The sequence below is a fragment of the Echinops telfairi genome, unplaced genomic scaffold (assembly GCF_000313985.2).
Source record: "Echinops telfairi isolate 266 unplaced genomic scaffold, ASM31398v2 ScPeMD7_5167;HRSCAF=5991, whole genome shotgun sequence".
NCBI lineage: Eukaryota > Metazoa > Chordata > Mammalia > Afrosoricida > Tenrecidae > Echinops > Echinops telfairi.
The window spans coordinates 56,379-58,558 of record NW_022109066.1 but is presented as its reverse complement, the minus strand read 5'-3'; the positions used below and the strand labels follow the sequence as shown (position 1 = coordinate 58,558).

The following is a 2,180-nucleotide window of genomic DNA, read 5'->3' as shown; positions in this document are numbered from 1 at the left end:
GAAGTTAAGTCTCTGACTAGAAGCCTTTTTCTACTCTGTTTTGTCCAGTCTTTATGGGTTATTATCATTGATTCTCATATGCAAAAAAATGTATCAATTTATGTGGGGTTTTATATCCCTGATATTTGATAAGCACTATATGAGGCTCGGTGCTTGTTATTCTATTCAATTGGGTATTACATTCTTGGCATGGTAAATGAGCTTTGAAGGCTTCTTAGAGGGTACTGGAGAAATTATTTCAGAGAAGTTTGTGTATTCCATGATGAACATGTTCATTTTCCTCAACAGGTTCATTTCCAAGTCATACCAAGCAGATGAATACAACCAACCATTCTCAGGTGACAGGTTTTGTATTTCTGGGGCTCTCTCAGATATGGGAGCTCCGGTTCCTCTTCTTCATTGTCTTCTCTGCAGTTTATCTTATGACCATAACTGGAAATCTACTCATTGTGACGCTAATAACATCTGACACTCGCCTGCACACAACCATGTACTTTCTCTTACGCAATCTTTCTTTCCTGGACTTTTGCTATTCATCTATCACAGCACCCAGGATGTTGGTTGACCTGCTCTCACACAACCTTACCATTTCTTTTGGTGGGTGCCTGACTCAGCTCTTCTTTTTTCACTTCATTGGTGGCATCAAGATCTTCCTGCTGAACGTCATGGCATATGACCGCTATATCGCCATCTCCCAGCCCCTGCGCTACACACTTATTATGAACCATACTGTGTGTGGGTTCCTCATAGCAGCTTCTTGGGTCGGGGGTTTCATCCACTCCATTGTACAGGTCGGGCTGACTATCCAGCTGCCATTCTGTGGGCCTAACAAACTGGACAACTTTTATTGTGATGTGCCTCAGCTGATTAAATTGGCCTGCACAGATACCTTTGTTTTAGAACTTCTGATGGTGTCTAACAATGGGCTGGTGACCCTGGTGTGTTTTCTGGTGCTGCTGGTGTCCTACACAGCACTACTAGTCATGCTCAGAAGTCACTCACAGGAAGGCCGCAGCAAAGCTCTGTCCACATGTGCCTCCCACATTGCTGTGGTAACCTTAATATTTGTGCCTTCCATTTATATCTATGCAAGACCGTTTCGAACTTTTCCAATGGACAAGGCTGCCTGTGTGCTATACACTATGGTGACCCCGATGCTGAATCCTGTCATTTATACTCTGAGAAACAAGGAAGTAATTGCAGCCATGAAGAAGCTGTGGAAGAGACAAAACTTCCTTCTTAGTCACTCAGAGCACTGACTCTGAAGATTAGTAGAGGCAGGAATCCTGAGACATGCATCAGGATAACCACCTGGTCAGAAGGATTCGTGGATTAGCTGGAGAAAACTTACATACTCCTTGAGGGCCTTAGTCAAGTCCTGGAGATCTGAAATCTTCGCCACGTTAGCGTCCAGGACGAATATTATAGAACTACGTCCAACACTCTCCTAGACTCAAGTTTTCACATGCTGTGCATGAGTGATGGCCCTTTCACATATTAGCACAGTGCTGTCCCTGCCAAAAACAATCAAAGAAACAAGCAAACAAAAACACATTAATTGCAATATGCATGGAGCTGAGAATTCTAATGTATACCTTTTTATTGGTATACTTTCTTGGGTACAAATACATTTGAGAAAATCAAAACATTTCCAACTATTTGGGAGGCATGATAGATCTTGATGTTAAAAGAAATGTAAGTCCATGGGTCTTGATGTCAAGAGGCTGATGAAAATTATTGTCAATATGGAGAGTGGCAATTATCTTGGAAAAATTACCTTCTTTCTAATAATTTCTTAATGCTATCACTACCTTAATTGCTTCATAAAATTAACATTTCAAAGAACTTAATATAGGAAATACATTTTGCCAAGAGACTTACATTTAAAATTCACATGAACTCTACAAAAATTCCTTTTCAAAAACATTTTATAGGCACATAATCCACATTTCATACAATTCCATAGTTCAATCAACCTTCTTATGAGGTAGGATTCATTCCTCTTTTTAAGGGGAGTCCACTGTAGGCTCTAGTGGATTCTGATGATAACCGTACCTGTGCCAAGCACACCTGCTCCATGTGGCTCTCAATTCTGTGATTTTCAGAAGCATCTTGACAGGTGTTTTTTTCTGAAACACTGGTAAATGTCACCCAGTTAAAGTATTAGATCACTACGTGAT

At 40.7% G+C, this 2,180-nt stretch overlaps 1 protein-coding gene across 1 annotated transcript; it reads left to right on the top strand.

The window, feature by feature from the left end:
- Positions 1–314: 314 nt before the first annotated feature.
- On the top strand, positions 315–1,259 carry LOC101657256 (olfactory receptor 4D5-like). The gene has a single exon (XM_004713913.1). The coding sequence runs from the start codon at positions 315–317 to the stop codon at positions 1,257–1,259; it is 945 nt and encodes a 314-aa protein (XP_004713970.1).
- The last annotated feature ends 921 nt before the right edge of the window (positions 1,260–2,180 follow it).

What these genes read in the sequence shown, in the direction of transcription:
- LOC101657256 (XM_004713913.1), top strand. Translation starts at nt 315, where the DNA reads ATGAATACAACCAACCATTCTCAGGTGACAGGTTTTGTATTTCTGGGG.